Consider the following 18,705-nt stretch of genomic DNA (forward strand, 5'->3'; position numbering starts at 1 on the left):
AGAGATGTGGTAGTGCGGGGCACTGCAGAAACCAAGGCATGAACCCTACCATGGTCATTAATCCCAAGCCACCACATCTTCTCTGATGTTGTTATATGCATCAGATGGATGAATCTGCCACATGCAGAGCAGCACCTTCATTTTTCAGCATAGCTACAGCTTAGGCATTAAAATTTCTCTACATCTGATCAGCTATTACTTGGGTGGCACTTAAAAACTGGAGAAGCTGAGTATTGTAGCTAATTAACTGGGCCAGAAAGACACAAAGAACTTTTGAAACGGAAGAGAAAACAAACAAAGCCTTGGCGAGCATTCAAAGGCAAGGCAGACTGGCTGCAATTCACTGCTCAACATGCGGAGAAGTTCTCGAAGGCTTACAGAAACATGGGTGAAGGGAGTTGGCTTTGGGAAGACCTAGACTCACATGATGCAAGGCGGGGTTTGGAGCCAAAGCCGCCCCATCTGCCCCGCCCTGGGACCTGAGCCCATGAATGACCCGAAACGCCTCATTCATCACAGTGGGGACCGCTGTCAGCTGCGAGACCAAGACCAAGACCTGCCCACAGCTTCCAGGTAGGAGTTTGCTTCTCACACCTCGGCTGCTCTGTCTTGTCTCATGCTGCCTTGCAATTGCTCCTGCAGCTGTACAGGAGGAGAGGTGCCTGGTGCCCTCAAGAAGATACAGTTTCTAGCTTCTCTGAGCACATATCATATCAAGAGCTTCCACCTGTGTGTTAGGTCTCTTCTCTCTCTTTTGCCCAGCTGCTGGGGTTTGAAGATCTTGCTGGATGTGTGCTAAGGTGATAAACTGGTTTTATTTCCCTTCTCCTGATGTTGCTGTCGTGACAAAGGAAAGTAGGATCCCCCCATCCTGACAGAGCAACCTACATGTTGCCGTGCCATGTACATTTGCTTTCTTTACAAATGCCTGCAAAATAGAGAGTGGCAAGGAACTTCTTGAAATGGTTATGAATCATTGAACTTAACTGGCACCCACCCAGACCCCCAGATGGGAGAAGAGGAGCTTTTCTAAGCCCTTCCCACATTCTTGTGCAAATAGAAGGGATGAATGATCGCCATCCCCAATGCCAGACACTTTTCTGGGCCAAATTCACAAGTTTAAGAAAGCCAAGGGGAACTGAAATTGGTGCAGCTCTCCTTTCCTTCCGCTTCTTGCAATGACTATATTTCATATGTTCACATCCTTCTGGGATTGCCTAGACTGACTTTGTGTAATTATTTTCATCCTTGGATTAAAAAGGCCAAATATGTAAGCTGGATTTCAGCTTGCCGAGATCTTATTTTACACCATATTTTGTACCTCTGGCATGTACATTACACAGCAGCAGATTGGATTTAGGTAGTTTTTTTCAGAATAAAAGTCCGTCTTTGCTTGAAGATGTCAACTTTCTAGTAATTCTTGCTGCTCTTGCAACTCTTTAGTAATTCTTGTATGGATGCATCAAAGGATCGTGGAAAAGTCTTAGACCAGGCATCTACTCACTCTAGCTTTCTAGTAAACACTGTCTGATGCCCCTTCAGACTTGGAGCACACACACATTGCTCTGCCTAGGGATCAGGGGGAAGGTGTAACTTGGTGCAAAAGCCTAACTAACTATTCTTGTCCTTCATTGCTTCTGATCACTGATGAGATGTGCAGATTCATGGATGTGCCTGAACCTGGAGGATATCCTTATTCTCAAATTAAATGAGGAACAACACTGATTGAGATTAAATACAAAATGATACAAAGGCTGTGGAACCCCCAAGAAGGAGCAGTGGCTTTGAAATCAGATTTTAGTAGCCTTGTTAGATGTTAGCAGATACAGAAGAAAGGCTGGACTTTCAGTGTATCATACTATGGGAAGTCCTGAGTCCATCTTTGTGGAGTGGTGCAGTATTTATGTGTTATGAAATGTTTAACAAGTTCCATCTGTCACCAGGTCAGGGTCAACAGGTGCAGTCAAAATTAACAACAATATTTTTGATGTGCACCGCCTTTCTTTCTGCTGGCAAAGTACCACTTAAAAGCTTAAATCTTTCATGATGGAAAACTATTAGCTGAGCAGCCAGAGGTTTCCAGGCTTTCCAGGGAAATAACAATAGTTTTGAACTCTCAAACTGTGGCTCTGCCCTGCATCGGTCTTTCTTAACTTTTGCTGTGAACACTCGCAGTCTAAAATCGGAATTGTGTTGTTTAACCATCACTGGAGACATCTTGGCTAGAGAAATATTGCCACTCAGTTTCTACTATTAATACATGTTCAAAGTCTCCCTCTAGGCTCTTCCCCATGAACTTGTGTGCTAGAGGATTTCTGAAATGCAGTTGTGATGCATGAGGGGCAAATCTTAGCTACATTCCTGGAGAGCACTGTTTCTCACCAGACCCATCCCTCCAAGACTCCCTTCCTCCTTGCTCCACAAAGCAAATTCCAGCTTCTTCTGCACTGCTGGCATCTGTGTCCAAGAGCTCAGGAGGTTTCCACCATGCTCCTTGGTCAGTCCATGTGAACATGTGATCTCCTTGGCCAAACTTTGACTAGGGCCAGCCTGTACCTGAGCCTAATCCCTGCAGCAGGTATTGCAGTAATGCCCTTCATAGTTTTTGTCCCATGTCTCTTCTTTCCAGCTCTCCAATCTGCAGGATTGTTACCAGGCAGGAGCTGACCTGCTGCCAACCCCTCCTGCTCCATGAGATGGGTCTTTCCTGTAGGGACATACTCTGTCCAGAAACAGAGAAGTTTTAAGGGGAAAAACCATAGCCACTGAACTAAGGTAGCTAAGAAAATCTTGTGGTGGTTGGAAAGGAATGGCTGCTTCAGGCTTCTGTCTCTCTTATGTTGGCTTTATCAGAAGTACATACCTGATTGTCTCACCATCCTGTCTCTGGCACTGCTCTCCTGCTCTGCCTGTTGTTTGGTCAGTCTGATCTTCATAAAGTGACTCTTTCTTAAATTCATGGTCTGTCTTGCTGGTAAGGCAACATTTGGCACGATGACTTTTTCCCTTTTGCGGATCACTGGGTGATGACTGTGGGCCCTGTGCTGCTGGTTCTCAAACCTGCTCTGGTTTGTAGGCACCCCGTGGGCTCTTCTGCACTGCTGCTCTGTTATAACTTGTTCCTTTCTTAAAAGACAAAAGCTTCCACGGATTAAAAAAGTGTAAACTAAGAAAATGAAAGATAAACGCTGTACCTGAAACTAATATATTTTTCAAGCTGTCTTTTCTCACTAAAGCTTCTTTCCATGCACTTACCCAGGACTAGTTCCTTCATGCCCTTGCTCGTCTATCTCACAGCCCTTGGTCCTCCTCTCTCCAAGTTTGCTGGAAAGTTAGGTGAGCGCTACAGAGTGAAAATAAATCTTCAAATCTGTTGCTGGCATCTACATTCTCTCTCCTTCCTCCAAATCAGTGCAGGGAGTTAGATTTGCAGCTTGGTTGAGATTTAGGCATTCGAGAGGCTGTAAATAAAACATTGTTCAAACTTGGCCACAATACCCATGGTTATCTGGATTTGCTGACTTTGCACTAGGCCCATGCTGCTGTTTAAAAGTGAGTTGACTTCCCTGTCTCATCTCTTCCTGGATAGCATGGCTCACATTATAAACCTCCTCACGGATTTCTAATAACTTTATTATGGAGTGTGCGCATGCAACACCTTTTTGACCATTTCAGTGGTTGTGAGATATGGATAGATTTTTCACAGAGACCACGCATAATATGGTGATAAAACTAATTGCGCAGCTGGGATGTTTCACTCCTTCATTCCTATGCCAGTTGTAACATTTCAGGTTGTTGCTCTCCAAGGACTTCTGTTTTTCAGTGGTACATGATCAGTTTGGAAATGGAGATGGTTAACTGGTCCTTCGTTTCTCTCTGAAGGATCTTCAAAGTAGGAATAAAGATCAAAATCCAGGAGAGAAAATTCATTATTTCCCCCCAGAGAAAAAAAATTAATCCATTTCACTTTGTGTGATAATTTTATATCTGAATAGAAATTGTGTTTCATTTGCTTTTCCCTGTTGAAATTTCACTGTTTCAGCAGAGGGATGAGAGAGGCTTTTACAGCAAGAAGTGAGTAGGTACTCGGGCAAGACAACCCGCAGCCTTTCTGCTGTGATTTCTTGGCAAAATGGACTATAGAAATAGTCTAAAGCAGGGAAAGAATAGCCCTAGGCCACCACACTGTGGATGTGGATGTGTTTCCAGAATTAGTCTTGGAACTGGAAATGCTGAATGCAAGGCAAGCAGAAAGCTGTCTCCGAGGGGGTCATGCTGGAAATTCTGAGCACCTGATATGAGGCGTCCAGTCCCTCTAGCTCCCCCCTGCTCAGCAATGAGAGTGAATGAGGAACCCTCCAAACCCAGTGTAACCAGAGAGGAGGCAACACAACACAGTCAGATCAAATCTGGTTAATTGCTGTTGTTATGTTGTTGTTTTTACATGCTAGGCCAAATCTGCTCTGCCATCTTATCCCCATGCTCAAGGGAACAGAACATAATTGCACCTCCCTCTGCCATTAGAGAGGGCTGAAAGGCACCTGGGGAAACAGATCTGGTGGACCAAGCCTCGCCTAGGGTGTGGGCGCCGTTTTTACCCATGTATTTTTCAGGACTGAGAGACAGACAAATATAGTTATTAGTGAGCTAAACTATTAGCCCCTGTAGTTGTACTTAATTCTACAGAACTACAGACCTACACCCAGTGAGGCCCATTTTCCACACAGCATGAATCACTTGCTCATTTTTTGTGCTCACTAGTTTCACATTTTAGTTTTCCATTCCTCTGGCTTTCCCCATGCGGATGAATAATGGACCATTTATAATACAACAACAATATCAGAGCGTGTGATTATGGCTTCAGCCCATGTAATCCCTTCAGACAGTTCGCAGAGCACGAACGCATTTTCTTTGCGCTGCAGATAAAACCCCTGTCGTGCGAAGCCACATCCTATTTCCACAAAGAAAACAGAAGGGGATGCCAGCCTGGCAGCTTCCCTCCTCTGCCCCTCGAAATAGCTCTCAGGAGCTGAGTCATGAAGTGGAGCCCGGAATAACGGGTGATTCCTTTAACTCAGGGACAATAAGCAGCTGTATTAACAATTACAGATGGAATTGGGCTTCAGGCAGCAGTTTATGATAAGACACGCTGAGCCCTTCTATCACTGTAAATAAATGCCTGGGTGAACTTTATTTGAATGCAGCTAAATAAGGCTGTGTAATGGAGCTTTATTGTGTTGCATGGTGGGCTGAGCCTGCTGAAGGGAGCTGTGACAACTCCAGCAGGTTGTTGTGCATACACAGCCCTGAGGACCGAGCCCACCATGTTCTCACATGGAGCTGCTGGACCTGTGCTCGATATTGGCACATTCAGCATCCTTGTCTCTCATGGATGCTGCTTTAAGGGTAACTTCTTTCTCTTCGTACATCCACAGACCTTCATTAAGGACTAACAGATCAGACTTAGGCATGTGAGAGTTGCTAATTGCAGTTCTGCTCTTCTGTTTCCTTATCATGCATTTTCCTCTGTCATGTATTTATTGAATATTTGGAAAAGGAATAGTTTCCTGAAAGCAGGGTTTTGAACTTGGAAATCTGTAGGGTTAGTGCTGCTTAACTGAGTGACTCTATACAGAGGGTACAGTCAGCATAAGGTGATGAATCACATGTGTATTCGAAGTGAAATGGGAAACCTTCAGAGAGCTGCTTGTGAGCTGTCACAAACGTTTGTTGCCTGAGTCACTTCCATTACTCAGAAACAAAGGCTGGGATGCAGGACGTGGGTCTGCCCAGGCAGGACCCTGGTCCAGACAGGATCCTGCAGCTGCCAGCGGGGCTCAGAGGGAGCTCGGGACTGTGTTAGTGGGAAGGATGGCATAAGTGATGCCATAGGGAGCACTACATACGACTATTTTAGTTCCTTCAGCAAGAGCTTAGTAATAGCTAAAAAATACATTGGGACAACTCCTCAATAACTTCTGTCTGACCTATTTATCTGTAGGAATACTCATTTTAAATGAGAAACTCTTAAGGAGACTTCTTCGCATTTTTTAAAAATAAAGGCGTTTAAACCAAGCTAACATAATTAAGCTAACAAAGCATGAGGTAAAAAACAGCAAAGCTGCATCCCCTCTACCTTCTTTTTTTGCTGTTGTTTGCTGTAGGTACGTCTTGGGATACTTCAATTAATAACTTAATTTTACATAATTACTTATTAAAAAAAAAAAAAGCTAAACTACTAGTACTTCTTGATTTAGCTTTCTTAAGGAACATTGTGGGAAAAGTATTTAAAATTAAGTTTTCCTCCTATTCTCTGAATACTTCTGAAAAACTTTTGAGGAAAAGGAAAACTAGAATATTTTTCTTTACAAGCAAAGAAAGACTGAAAACACAAGCAGTCATGTGAGATAACAGATTATGGATGAATGGGAATCACTACTGACAGTGTTTGGTTTGTTGTGCTCCCAGAAAAAGTGCTCTTCCCTGGTCCTGACCCCCTGCCCATATTGGGCTCTGCAGTCTTTTTTCTCAGTTCGTGTTCATGGGGTTGGCATCAAAAACAGAGAACACTTCTACTGTCAAAACTACACAATATATACTACCTCTCCTCCTAAAACAATGTGAGTTACTTGCTCTCATTTCATTGATTCCTATCTATGGGCAAACGCAGCCAGAACCAACACAGCACTTGGGCTGTGCAAGACTGAACAGCAACTTTGTTTACCATTAGCATCATTATCAAATTAGGAGGAATTAGTTATTACACATTGGGACTGTTTGTTCAACCGAGTGGTTGGCAGCTGAACTCAAAGGCATTAGCACAGTGGTGGGAAAGAAAGGTTTTTTCAGTATGTCACTGGTACCAGAGCTCCTTCCTTCCCTCCGCTTCATACAAATGCCACCTTGCTGCTGAGTACTTCATCCGAAACTGAATAAGTCATACTGATCCGGTTTTCTCTGCTGAGAGCATCAAACACTGTCTAGATTCAATTTCTGGATGCATATCAAGGAGTCAGGCAGCTTCAGTGCTAACCATCACTAATATTTTACTCTTCTCTGACACCAGCCTGCTGGAAGGCAGCATGAAGTATTTCTCACCCCTGCCTGACATTGGTTCCTATTGTTCCCCTTCCTGTTCAGAGAGAGCAAGTTGGGAACGAAGCATTAGACGGCTCAACCTTGCTCCTATTAAAGTCAAGGGTAAAGCTCCAGCTGATTTCAGTGACAGTAAATAAGATTAAAAGGCCCAAATATACAAAGCACCAAGATGCTAAGGTGCACATTCCAAGAGGAAATGAGTGTCATTAATGCCCAAAAATTTAATTGCAATTTTGAGAATGCTGAGAACTACACAGGATTAAGTCAACATTGCACCACAAATGCATGGTGAAAGGAACAGTCTTTTTCTTATTCCATCTTGGCTGCCCTTTCCCACAGGTTTCCTTTCTGGGGCACCAGCAAGCCAGTTCAGCTGAGTAAGCTGCAGTACAGAAATCAGATAACTGTGCAGATTATCTGATTTTATTTAGCCTGTACTACTGGCTTTTCCCTTTCTAAGGGAAGACTGATGTGTAATGGGATGTAGAGCTTTGAGGTGAATTTCATGTTGCTGGGAAATCAATCTCATCTCTGTAAGGAAGCTGGAGACTTTGCAGCCGCAGATGGAATTAACCCAATATATTTCCATCTCTCATGAGTGTTGTTTACACAGCACAAGCCAGTCCAGAGCAGTGAATGGTGTATTTAAAACAAGGTCCTCTAACATTTGGATCCACCCCATCACTTGACTTAACAGATACTTGATACCGATCAAGTGACTCACTTCATGAAGAAATAAACCCAGCTGTGTTGCCGACTTCTGATGGCAAACAGTGAGCCCCATTGTCATCTGCTGAGTCCTTTCCCTGTCCCAGCCCACATGCTCTGAAGATGCTCATGGAATTGGTGGCACAGCAGCAGCACAGACCGTGTTTCTCCATGGTGGTGTGTGCCAGCCACAGGCACGCAGCAAACCCCTCTGCACCTGAAATACCCCAGTTTAATCCCCAGACTCCATGTATGCCTGCAATGAAGGGGCAAAACTGGGTGATCATTCATGATCTGGAGGTAAACAGTTTATTTTTTAGCAAGACTGGAGGTGGTGCTTGTTTGTTTCCAGTTTGAGGGAGCTACACCCATTTTTCCCATTCAACTGGGTTTCTTTCCTTGTGCCTGATGGCAGCGTCTGCCAGACGGTGCCCACAGAGCAGGAAACAATATTGGCTGTGACTAATCCAGTAACAGACAGCATTTGAGATGTGTGCAAGAGGCTAGGTTAAAACAGCCTCAGAAAGAAGGGATTGGAAGAAACGTACCCGTGTGCCCAAAGCCACCACCAGCAAATAGCCCTTTCCTCAGTGAGACTGCATGGGTACAGCCAAGTCCTCATGTGAATTTTTGCAGCCCTTCCGTATTTACAGCCCTTCCATGACTGAGAGCAGGTCTTGCTGGGACCCCTAAGACAGAGGAAAGGGGTTTTATTTCAGCACAGTTCCCAGTTACTCCTTCATCTGCTCCACTTCAGCAAATGTACTAATCAGTGCTTGTTCACTAAATGCCATGGAAACCCCAGGGCACATGGTGAGATCATCTGCCAGTACTTTTTTATTTTGAAGATTTTTGTTGAAGAACTGTTTTTGAAGTTTTGGGGAAAGAAAAGAAAAGGGGGGGGGGGGGAAGGGAGGAGTGTCTCACTGAGAATCATTTCCACAGCTGGAAATAGGCTTTGTCACAAGCCCTGATCATACAAGCCGCTACAAAAAGCAGGAGTTTATACCTCTCCATACAGTGACTGCTAAAAAAGGAAAAAAGTCCCAAAAAATCATAATGAAGCAACCGAAATGTGTTTTGTTGTAACAACTGAAAACTTACGCTTTTTCCAATGGTATGTGAACTACTACATGAAAAGTTTATGCTTGCCTTTTATCAATGTCTGCTTTTTATATGAGATCTAGAAACATCAGTGGCAACACCCTTTAACTTCAATTTGATAGAAAGAAAGTGTCTCGAACAAACCCAACGAATGTCACACAAAGATTCTTAAAAGTACTGTTCTCTTCAGAAATATCCAACTCAGTAGACAGTCACTTGAAAACAAATAGCTTGTGAATCTTATATTCACAGCTTGACAGGCTTTAGGGTTTCATTTCCTGGTTTTCCGAACTGAAGAAAAATTACCAACTTGGTGATAACTGGAAGTATCAAAACTGTGGCAACAAAAGGGCTTAGGGCAGCATAATGACATTGCAGAAAGAGAAAAAATTTGGTTCCAATCATTAATTTTTCAGATACTTGAGTGTTATCACTTAGTATAATACAATCAGGTTATTTGTGAGTAATTAATACCCATCCTTCCAGCTTGAAAAAATGCTCTTATTCTCATGGTATCAGCTATTTGTCCCTAATATTCACTTTCCAGGGAGGAGCCTTGTTCTCCTTTCTATCCAAAATCATAGGTTTTGAAATAGTAAAATAATAAATGTCCAGGGTCAGCCAGCTCTGAACTCCAGTTGAGCAGAGAATTTAAAACAGCAGAGAGAAGGGGATGAGATTGTTGTGGGCAACACAGAGTAAATATTAACTTTTAATTAAAGTCTTTCAGAGCACACAGCCTGCAGACAGGCAGAGGAGGGGGACGTTGATGGTTGGGTGACCCATGGGGCCAGGGTGTGCGAGGAGCTCTGCAGCGGGAGGAAAGCAGCAAGCCCACAAGAAACACGTTTTTCTGCAGTTCCTGTACAGCCCTTGCTAATTACAGAAGTTTCCCCCCAGGTCTGTGGCCATGGGTGCATTGGTGCTTGGTCTGGCTGGGTACTTTTTTTCTTGTTCATTCTGCCCCGGCTATTTTGGCTGCGGAAGGTCAATGCCAGCACTGTCAGGACCAGTGGAAACACATTTGGGGGACAAAGAGATGGAGCATATGCCCCAGGACAAAATAAAAGAAGCTGTCCAGTGTGAATTAGTTTCCTTTTTCTTCTCCTCCTGTTAGTGAAAGGACTGGTCTTGGAAATATCTCATTTTGTTTCATGTCTAAATAATGCTTTCTCTGTTGTTGGTGAGGTTTTTTATTTATGCTTGTTGTGGATCAGCATTTTTAGCTTCCTTATATTTTTTTCAGCAGCTAGAATATTAACCACTAAAGTGAAAAAATATGTGTTTAGGAGTCTCAGAAGAGAATATTTGATTTCCTGAAAATACGTGGCTCTTCCCTGGGTTGGTTTGGATTATCTTCCCTTGAGTTTGGCTTTTACAACTCCATCTCTAGATACTGTGGAATTGACATTTTTCTTCACAAAGGAGAAACCTTTGCAGCTTACTGTTCATGCAACATGCAGGTAGTGTTGGTAGAATCTACTGAGAGCAGGTAGACATTGGAACCTCTCAAGTAAATTCTCAGATTATAAGGTTATAAGGAACACAAGACTAATCTATTTGAAAGGTAGATTGCAGTTAGGTTGCAAGATACGTGAATGATACCCATTCACTTTTTTTGAGGGGGGAATTCATCTGAATTCACTAACTTCAGAATGAAGTCTTTGAGTCCAACACTGAGGCTTCTTAAAAGAGGCAGTGATGAAACCTCATTTCCATACCTGGCTCTCTCTCTGCTTATGAGGTTATATGCCTACCTGCAGCTGGAAGAGCTTTATGCAAAACTTCTTGAAGCAAATCAATCAAATTAATGGCTTATATATTGCGAAAGAGATTAAATTCAGAGGAAGTCTGTGTGGCTGGCTAGGGTACCTTTTTAGTTCAAACTAAAGGATTGTAAAATATCTAAATACATACTTTTCCATTTCTTAACAAAATGTGGAGTCATGGGAGACAAAGCATAGGAGATGTCTGTAGATTGGTGATTAATGTTATATTTATCTGCCTCTGGGTTTGATCTGAGAGTTGGTGGCCAGATCCCTCCACAGCTGTCTCATTGCTAGTCTAACATTCAGTTCCATCTATTCCTCTGCTGCTTCTGTTCGCACTGATCTTGGCTTTCTCTTCCTTTTTCTTTCTTCTGTGGCTCTTTCTCTTGACATCCCATTTCTCTTTAAGCTGGAGATCCTAAATTTTTTAGTTCCTTTCTGAATTGTGCTGAAAAAGTTTGCGTTCTGTAACTGTTCTTCTCTGCTACCCAGGCTTGTCTACATGTGGAACTCTGTGACCACGTATTTTTCCCCAAAATATCCAAAGATTACTAATTGTTAAAAGTTAAAAATAATAGAAATTATCACCCTTGCATCCTCCAAAATAAACTACAGGAATTTGTGTTTCATAGCATGTTTCACTATAATCTCAGTGAACATTTTGCCTCCTTCTCTTTGAACCAAAGAAAACACAAGAAAATTCCCATTGTTTTTCATCTCATTTCTCAATTACTAGTAAAGCAGCACATCCTTATGTGCAGCCTACTATCAGTCCATTCACAGGTCAGGATGTGAATAACCCTAATAAAAGAAAGCTTGTGTCATTCGATTGTGTGTTCTCAGCCTTACCTGTGAACCAAGGAACGAAAACAAAGTTGTAATATAAGGAGCTGAGAAACAGGGTTAGAGGTTGGATAGAAAATGTGAGATACAAAGGTCCTCCCTGGCAAGGTAATAGAGCACAGAGGAACTTCAAATATTGCCTCAGCATAGTTCAAAGAGTTTCTCTTCTAAAATTTAGACTTCTATCAAGAAGAGTAAACACAAGGACTATTTGGAGTACGCCCACTGAATAAGTCATCTCTATTGTGCTGGAATCATTGGGAGAAGTGGAAATTATCAGTTTGGTAGCATTATTTTAATGGCCTAATAGGTAGGTAGTTGATTCAATAACTACTTGGAAATAAACCTAGTGAGCATTATGCATTCATGTCAGTCAAATAATGTTCAAATAGTTTCGTAATCACAGAACTCCACCATACTGGCTGACAAGAGGGAAGATTTTAGACTTGAAGTTATGTGGGGATAGATCTCCAACACAGAAGTTGCATTCACTGGAGTTACAGCAGCAGGACACTGCTCAAATGTTAGGGCTTACATGTTCAGTTCTGACATGAAACTGAAAAAATGCCAGCAACAATAAACCTAGATTTCCCAATACCTTCAAAAAGAATATAGTAATTTCTTCCAGGTTTGTGGAAAAGCGATGTGGGCTTTAAAAATTCTTAAAAGATCTAAACGACGCCCATCAATATATTCGTCAAAGACAGCTGCAATAAAGCACTGGATGGGGATTGACCCACCACGGTCTGTGCTCTGCTGAAGTGCTGCTGCGTGCACTGCGGGCTCAGAGGCAGGAGCCAGATTTCTACATCCCAGCGAGCTGTCGCTGCATCATAACACCGTGTCAGGTGGGGCTTCTTGTTTTGCATGTCTGTTTCTAAAAGTATATGTTGCTTATGTTGAAAAATGGTTCAGAATGGCTGGACCTCACTATAGTCCCGAGAACTGAGCAGGCAGCAGAGCAAGCAAAAAACTAGCTAACTGTTAGAGATCTTGCTCCTCTCCCAGCCATCGCACTTTACCGACGACCTCTTCTCGAGAGGTATTTATTGCTTCTGGTCACCTCCATCCTTGAGGCAGCTGTGGCAAGTCTTGCTTGAAATGTGTCACCTTGAGGAGTCTCACATCCCCTGTGCCAGCACAGTCCCAACACATGGTCTCCATCCTTTGCTGCCACACCTCCCTGCATTGCCTACAGCCAATCTATTTTTTCTTGCTTGATGTGGATGCCAAACTCACAGGAAGATAGAGGTTGTGTCTGAACTGCATAGTGCCTCACAAAGCATTTGTATTAATTGTATATAATTATACTGTGTATATATAGCATATATACAGTATATAATCATATAATAAAAATGCACATTTAGGAGCCACTAGCCAGTTCATATGCAAACTGTATATTAATGAGATAAAATTACACATATTATTTCTAAATTATGCTCTATAGGTGATCTTATATAATTAATACATAATATACAATTAGATATAATGGTATGCATTAATTACACTAAAAATCATTACAGAATTTGCTTTAATATAAATACTGAGTTCTGTTAAGAGTGACTGTTCACAAATGCCTGTGTTAAGTGTCCACAGAAGATGGGAGCAGAGCTGTACGCTCAGTTTTCATTGTCAAATTTCCACAGACCCTTTGTAGAAATGGTGGGTGCTCATTCCAAAGCTGGGTCCAGAAAGCAAACATCTGCAGAGTTTCAGGTACTGAAACATATTTAGAGGCAGCACATTGCCAGCAGAACATTTTCTCTGACACAAAATGAGGCTGTTCCGTAAACGCAGGGGTTTTCCTTTGGCCGGTGTTTTTTTTTACCTGTTTGACTTCTGCTTTGGTGCATTGGCAAAGCAGCTGGAGTGATTGCAGGACACTCCCAGGGCTGCTTATGTGTTGTTTGCATTTTGCACCCTCTCTCACCTCGTACCTACCTGACAGCATGCAAACGAGCAGCCGAATGCCTCTGTGAAACAAGGAAGCGTGGACTGAAATCTGTTGCTGTGATTTCTTCGAAGCTTCAGTGAGGGGGGTTCAGAGGAATTCCTCAGAGAGGGAAGAATCAGCTAAATCACAGAGTTTTTTTCTTTGCAGGGGGTGGAGAAATGGAAATAGGTGAGAAGAAGGGCTGGGAATTTTAATAAATCAATTTCTGCTGGCACTAAGCAGCTTTCTTCATGTGTTAGTATCATGACACGCTGCAAGGGAGCTCAGAACACACCGGCACTCCCACGCTGCAAGTCTTGATAACTCTTCCTTTGGTGTAAGGTCTGTCAGCTCAGCATTCAGGCTTTTTGGGGAAAGAATTAAGCAGCTGACCGAAAATGACAAGGAGAAATTGACTTAAAGAGGACACTAGAACAGCCTTGAAACCCGTTTGAACCATGCTGTTGTGACAGCCTGCATCCTGTGTGTGTGCATGCTTGCACGAGAATTTACTGATACGTATAAAGCTAATTGCTCACTTGTGTCCCGAAGCAAGGCTGGGAATGAATTTCAGGAAAAGACATGTTTGTTTTGCGCGGGCGCCCACATCCCATATACTTTCAGTCCTGAGGAAATTACCCCGTATCTCCACCCTGTGTACGCTCGTGCCTGTAGCTGAAGGCAGCAAGCGGGGAGAAGACAGGGAGCACCCAGAAACACATGTACCCCCATTCCTCCATGTTCCGTGGTGTGGAAAGCCTGACCAGCAACACACCCCAGCTCTGACCGCTGCTCCTGCCTCAGCTGAAGCAGTACAGCTGTTGCCTGGGTAGAGAAAGGGATTGGATTTCACGGGCTGTGAGATCTGCGACAGCCCTCCTTGGCTTGGGGATAGCAACAAGCCTCACCCAGGCTTAGCCATCCCCTTTCTGCCCGGAGAGGAACGCCCCGGTTGACATAGAAGGAAAATTGTTTGCTGAATTTCTGCACAGCCCTCCTTCCAATTGCCAGAGAGAGAGGGGGAGTGAGAAAGAGTGAGAGTTTAAGGCAGGCTCTGCACTGGTGTTCTGGGCTATTTCAACTTCAGGGCAACTTTAGAGAACTTCAGTTAGTTTTGGTAAGTTTGTTTGTTTGTTTGTTTGTTTAAAAAAACTCCCTCTCCTTCCCCCTCTTTTTTTTTTTTTTCTTTTTAGTCTCTGATGCAGATTGTACAAGTTTGCAGTAGATGATGGGCTTTTGAAATTGCAGAGATGTGAGCATGTGTATTTCCCATCCTTTGATACAGAAACCTGACTTTCTGATTATAAAGACATCGTGTTCCCAGCTTCTGTACTTGATAAGCGAAACCTGGAGACGCTGCAGGCTAAGCGATACTGCTGGGGAAAAGTATGGCCAGGACTTCAGCCAAGGTGCATTCCACCTGGTGTAAAGCTTTGTCTCTTTCTTTTGTAAGGGAAGAGGAGAAATCAGGGATGAACAAATGTGTTCAGCCTGCTAAAAGTTTCTGATCTATATTTTCAATGCAGGGGTTTCAAGCTTGTGCTCTAAACCTCCTAAAGCTTTCAGAGGGATTTTGATTATCAGTCCTATACACACCCCTCCATTTAGTAATCTTTGTTCCAGATCATGCATGTTATTTTCCTTACTTCCTCTGTCTGTATACTTAAGTCATCATATGATCTCAATGATAGCGAAACTCTTTCATAGTACAAAGAGCCATAGTCGCAGTTGTTGCAATGAATTGCAAGGTGCAAACTGCAATTTAATTATATTTAAGTTTGAAGTTGGTTTCTGATTAATTTGGGTCTTCTTTTATGTGTTTTCCCTGTAGATATGTTTGGATTTTTATAGTATCTGTGCTTCTACAAGAGGAATTCTGTTTGTGTGGATATTATATCTCAATAAATACCACTTGCCATATATATATCATAATGTACTGACTTGGCACTAGGATCTCTGTATGTTAGTGGTATTTGAGACTAAGATTAACCTTGATGCATTTAAACAACAGATCCATAGCCCTGTCAGTAGAAGTGGGATCCTGTATGTGGTCACTGCAAGGCGGCTGAGGTCAGTTCACAAAAATGTCAGGAAATTTTTCTGTCCACCTGTCAAGGTTCTTTGCCCCATCCACATACCTGTTTCTGAACACATCAGTACAGATGTTCGGAAGGAGGGTTTGTATCTGTAGCCACCTGTAGAAAGGATGAAAACTACATGTTCTCAAAGCTTTGATAGAAAAGAGAAAAAACATTACTCACATGAGAAAACACCAAAAGTTTACCCCTCTACAGCAAAAATAACCATTCTTCTTTATAATTTATGAAAGAAGAAACAAAGAAAGTTGAACGGTGACTGTTAAGAGATACAGTACTTAGCTTATGATCACCTGTTGCATGCACAAGAGAAAACTTTTAAGTATTTCCTTGCTGTATCTCTTGCTATAACAAAGAAAAACTATAAGGAATTTTGCAGATCCAAGCAAATTAGAGGAAAAGCAGCTTACGACAGTCCAAAATGTATCCTAACATAGGTCAAAAGTCCAGCACAAAAAAGTTTCGGATGTTTGACAGCACAGGAAAACATACCACCTCTCAGAATTTATTGGGGTTTATTAGCTATGTTTAAAAACGATAAGTGTGACTGGAACTTTTAATTGCAGTAACTCTATAACAATGGAGTTAACAATAACTCCTCAGCAATAAACTCAAAACTATAAATCTGTGTGAGGCACTCTGCAGTGCTGACACGTTCCATGGTGGCTGTAGCTTTTCTGTGAAGCATGTAGATTTGTTAGTGAAAATTGCATTTTACTATCTTTGGTGTGGCACTCTCATAAAGTAAACTCTACTATTAGATTACAAGCCTTGTGTAAATTTCAGACTGAAGCCGGTTTGACTCTAGTCAGTGCTCGTAAGCAATCCATCGAGGATGGCTGCCTTCCAAACTCTGCTACAGCGAGTGTTAACATCTTTTCAGCCAAACAGGGCAGCGGTAACTTCTAGCACAGATCAGCCAGGGGTTTGGACATGGCGCGCATTTTCTGCTTTTAATTGTCTTGGACGCTGTATTCACAAATATGAGGTCAACGTGCCTCTATTCGCTTTTGGCTGTACTTGAAGCTCATCACTGAAACAAAATCCAACAGCCTGTAATACTTGGTCAGGAGAATAGCTGTAAGCTGAGTTAACCTCCTGTTGACTTTAGGGGGTTCAGCGCCCCGTGCTTGGAGACAACCTTCTCTGGGCAGCCACGCCAGGAGCTTCACGGGCACTTTAGTTCATGTTGTCAGTGTGAGTGGAGGGAGCAGGACATACAGCATTGGGATCTTACCGAGGTATCACGTCTTCTGTGAAGCCACAGGAATGTATATTCCTTTGGTTTAAACCTCTAAGCATGCACAGAGCTTTGGGTTTTTTTTCCTTGAGTTTTCTACTAGGGCAAAGAAGTCACTTCTTCCTGTGCAAGTGTAAAACACTGAGGGTTTTAAGAAATATTTTTTTCTAGGATTCCTCACAGCAGGAGACCTAAATGATCAGAATATAAGGCAGTATGTTTGAAAGGTGTAAACGTTACTGGCTTATATTCTGAGTAAATATTTGAGTAAATAGATTTAATCTGTTTTTTACATCTAGCTATTTTTGCATCCCATAACATCTCTCACATCAGGAAGCAACAAAATATGCACCGGAAAAATCAGGGTTTCCACCTCTAGAAAAACATTTCACTGTGTCTCTGGGGTCCATGTTGCAGGTTCAATCCAAACCAGTAAGACTGCAAAAGGCCTTGGCATTAGCCCTGCTCTGAGCGAGGAGAGGACCTGGCCCTTTGCACCAGCAGAGAGGGGGTGAACAAGGGTGAGCTTTTGCTTTCAGGCTGTTTATCACACCCCTGAGCCCTAGTGAGCTAAAAACCTGTTTTCCTGATGCCATCATCTAACAAGTACTGCCTTTCCCACTTCCAATCTGCCTAGCAGGCTTTTACCTCCAAAGGCAAGTGGTGGAGCAGCACTGAGCGACTTAGGGGATTCATCTCCTGATGGAGATAAGATTAAACCCTACCAAGACTAGCAGTCAGCTCTTCACATGTGACAGAAATCAAGACAACACTTTTGTGACAAGTAAGATCCTTTGGCTGTGCTTAAACCCCATGCAGGAGAATTATGGCTACACCTAGGGAAACATGTTTGCTCATCTCACTCCAGATTCTAATGTCAAGGCTGGAATTCATTATTTTATGTTGGAAAGCAAAACTTCAGGCTAGGAGAGGACCTTTCATGTACTAATGACTTTTTACCAATGTTTTTACTTCCTGAAAGGAGGCCATAGGTAGCTATGTATCTAGAAGCAACCGCTGACTTACTGCAGAGGTCTACAGGTCTGCAGTCTTCTGCCAGAGAAGGGCAAACCATGGATTCACCATCCAAACCTGACCAAACATGTAGTCCAGAATGGCTGGAGTAAGTCAAAATATGTTAAGGTTATTATGACATGTAAGTAATAAATAAGCCAAGGTAACTGATAGGGGACCTGTCTGCTCCCATGGCACAGGACGACAACTCTGCAGGGAGCGAGTCCCAGGTCATGGTAACAGCCCAAATCCCAGCAAAATTCCACAAAGCAGGAATGCAAGCTCCTGAGGAAGAGCAGGCACCAAGCCCACTTCATCTGCCCAATAAAGATAACAGTGTCTTCAGAGGGAAAAGTTATCTGTTTTTCAAAAACACAAACAAGGAGATAAAGTTTATATGATTTCCAAGCCTGCTGATAAACGCTTGAGACTCCAAAGACGTAGTAACTGTTCTTCACTCTTGGGCAAATGTTATTTGTTCTCTGTAGTTAAAAGAACAAACACCACTTGATTTTGATAGCAGTGGGCTGTGCCTGACGTTTGCAGAGTCAAGGGAGCAACTGTTATCCGTGCAACTATCTGATTTTAAATACCTTTCTACCTGCCCCCTGGCCCCCCAGCTCTCCCCCTTGAAGAGTGATATGTTTGTGGACTCAGCCAAACAGCACTGAAAAGCCAAGGTTCCAAGCTGCACATATTTCTTCACATTTCTACAAGTCCTAACTAAATGGTCTAATAAACTGCCATAGATATAAGGTCTTCCACTTTGCAGTGAGCCCTGAACACTCACACACTTTATTAGTCCAAACAGCTCTATTTTTCCTAAATATCCCATGCTCTGTACCAGCCCCAGAAAGCTAATGTCATTCAGCTTTCCACAGGTCACCTTTTCATTTACCT

The 18,705-nt window shown here is 42.7% G+C and overlaps 1 protein-coding gene across 4 annotated transcripts in view; it reads left to right on the top strand.

The window, feature by feature from the left end:
• The window catches only part of AHNAK2 (AHNAK nucleoprotein 2), a 77,103-nt gene that overhangs the window by 7,724 nt on the left and 50,674 nt on the right, over window positions 1-18,705 (top strand). The window contains exon 1 of one of the 4 annotated variants that reach the window (XM_065063304.1): window positions 477-573. The exons of 1 other annotated variant lie outside the window; for it this stretch is intronic. In XM_065063304.1, the coding sequence (XP_064919376.1) occupies window positions 492-573 (82 nt within the window). In that variant the 5' untranslated portion in view covers window positions 477-491. Of the gene's footprint in view, window positions 1-476; window positions 574-14,380; window positions 14,573-18,705 lie in introns of those variants that run through there. 2 more of the 4 variants (XM_065063307.1, XM_065063305.1) reach the window with 2 other exon arrangements.

Source organism: Columba livia, chromosome 5, assembly GCF_036013475.1.
Source record: "Columba livia isolate bColLiv1 breed racing homer chromosome 5, bColLiv1.pat.W.v2, whole genome shotgun sequence".
Lineage (NCBI taxonomy): Eukaryota > Metazoa > Chordata > Aves > Columbiformes > Columbidae > Columba > Columba livia.